The 1,900-nt window shown below is 43.2% G+C and overlaps 1 protein-coding gene across 1 annotated transcript in view; it reads right to left on the bottom strand.

The window, feature by feature from the left end:
* EXT2 (exostosin glycosyltransferase 2) overlaps window positions 1–1,691 on the bottom strand; it is a 70,630-nt gene extending 68,939 nt beyond the window's left edge. Inside the window, exons 1-2 of the mRNA XM_008639394.2 lie at window positions 1,410–1,691; window positions 1–227 (exon numbers count right to left, since the gene is read on the bottom strand). The exon at window positions 1–227 is cut by the window's left edge and continues 288 nt beyond it. Of these exons, the coding sequence (XP_008637616.1) occupies window positions 1–203 (203 nt within the window). The 5' untranslated portion in view covers window positions 204–227; window positions 1,410–1,691. The remainder of the gene's footprint in view (window positions 228–1,409) is intronic.
* Window positions 1,692–1,900: the final 209 nt, after the last annotated feature.

Raw genomic sequence — 1,900 nt, 5'->3', positions numbered from 1 at the left:
ACAGGCACATCATGGACACTGCGTTTTTCAACAGTCCAGTCACTGGATGATTCTATGGAGTGAGGCCAGAACTGGAACATTCCTGTGGCAATTAGGCCAAGCAGAACTATGGAAAAGAGAGTGATGTAGTAGATGCGATGCTTGGTTTTCATCCTTGGGATGAGGGCGGGACCCCGGGTGTTATATTTGGCCGAGGCACACATAATGCAATCAATTATCTCTTGTCACTACAAAATAAAGAGAGACGTTTCAGGATGAACTCCAGAAGAGATACATAGTTATCACAGAGAAACATCCAGTTATTCCTTTCAGGGAAGGGTCTTTGTCTCAGGAAATTGTAGTAGGCTTTCTTCAGATGCTCACGTGTCCCACTGGAACGCAGGATGCCAACCAGGACTGCCACTTGGCAAGCACCAATTGAGGCTGATCTGCTGGGCCTGGCTGTAATGAAATGATGTGGGCCAATTAACAACCACAAGCCAGAAAAAGGCACGGCTTGGGCAGAGAGAGGAGGAGGAAATCTCAGACACTGCAGACCTGGTAAGGCCTCATAGGTCCCACTGCACCTACAACTAGGTGTATTCATGGCAAATGCTAATAAAAAACCAAAATGCTTATCTACAGGAGAAGAGAAACAACCTGGATACCTGCAAAGGGCTTATAACAGGGCATCACACAAGACTTAGGATCATGACACTGTTTCTAAGGTAAAGGTGCTTTTAAACTGAATTTCATAGTAGCTCCACCATATCCCATTAGAATGATGTTAAACTACTGCTGGCAAGAAAAAGGAATTAATTTGTCATCTTAGTCAATGGGCCTTTTGGGGCATAAATGTGTTCTATGAACTGCCACTGCAGCCACATTAAGAAAAAAAGCATTTAAATAGCTCAGTATAGCCTGAACTACAGTTGTAATGAAAAACATGACATAATTTAAAGTATCACAAACTACTGTCATCTTTGATATTTCTTACAAGTTCCTACACACGGAATTGTGGTTCCTGCAAAAGACAATTTACATTAACTACAGACTGAAAGATCAGCAAGCAACAACTTGCTTAGGTTTTCAGCTAAAACTTTCATAATAAATAAATTCAACCTGAACTCTCCATAGTGAGAGCTTTTTGAGCATAGTAAGCATATTTTCCAGAAAAAGAATGTGAACAGTATAATTATGTGTTTTTCTTTTGGACAAATGGGATGTTTTCTTGCTTTGTGAGCTAGAAAGTCTGACATGTCAGCTGTCCAGTAGACAACAAATATGAATAAAAGAAGCATCAATGAACAAAAGAAGCATCAATTTCATTATTTATCAAATGGTCTAACAAATTGAGTTATGTCTATTTGGTGTTCTTAACAAAAAACTGTTAGGGTGGGGTGGCTAATGCATGACTTGATTGTACTTACACACAGTAGCACTAAAATAATCTCAGATGCTAATAAACATTCCACTTTTAACGGCTCTTCTCACCACTTTACATCCACATTCTGATTCTGGAGGTAGCTTCTAAAATCTCCTGTACAAGGCAATACACGCATGATGCCGTTATCAGGGCAGAAGCCAGAATGCTACATTACTATCAGCGCTACAACTAAAAACTTTCCATATGCTTCCGACTGTTAACCACGTCTGTCATTCCTCCTTCCTGACACAGCACCAGAACCACCTGTGTGCTGACACAGGTCGCACTCTGCCGCGGGCACTTCAGTCACTCGGCAAATCTGCGCAGACCGGAGCCCGGGCGGAAGAGCCCCCAGTGGAAGGCACCTCTGCATCCACGGAAACGTCCTCTCGCACAGCACACAGCCCGCTTGGGCGACTGCAAGCACGGACAAGGTGCGCTCGGAGTACTGGAAGGAACGGGAACAAGACACAGCAGACAGAGAGGTGGCAACAC

Source organism: Corvus brachyrhynchos, unplaced genomic scaffold (genome assembly GCF_000691975.1).
Source record: "Corvus brachyrhynchos isolate BGI_N302 unplaced genomic scaffold, ASM69197v1 scaffold115, whole genome shotgun sequence".
In the NCBI taxonomy this organism is placed as follows: Eukaryota; Metazoa; Chordata; class Aves; order Passeriformes; family Corvidae; genus Corvus; species Corvus brachyrhynchos.
Note: the sequence above shows the minus strand (reverse complement) of the source record. Positions and strands in the feature narration are given on the sequence as shown.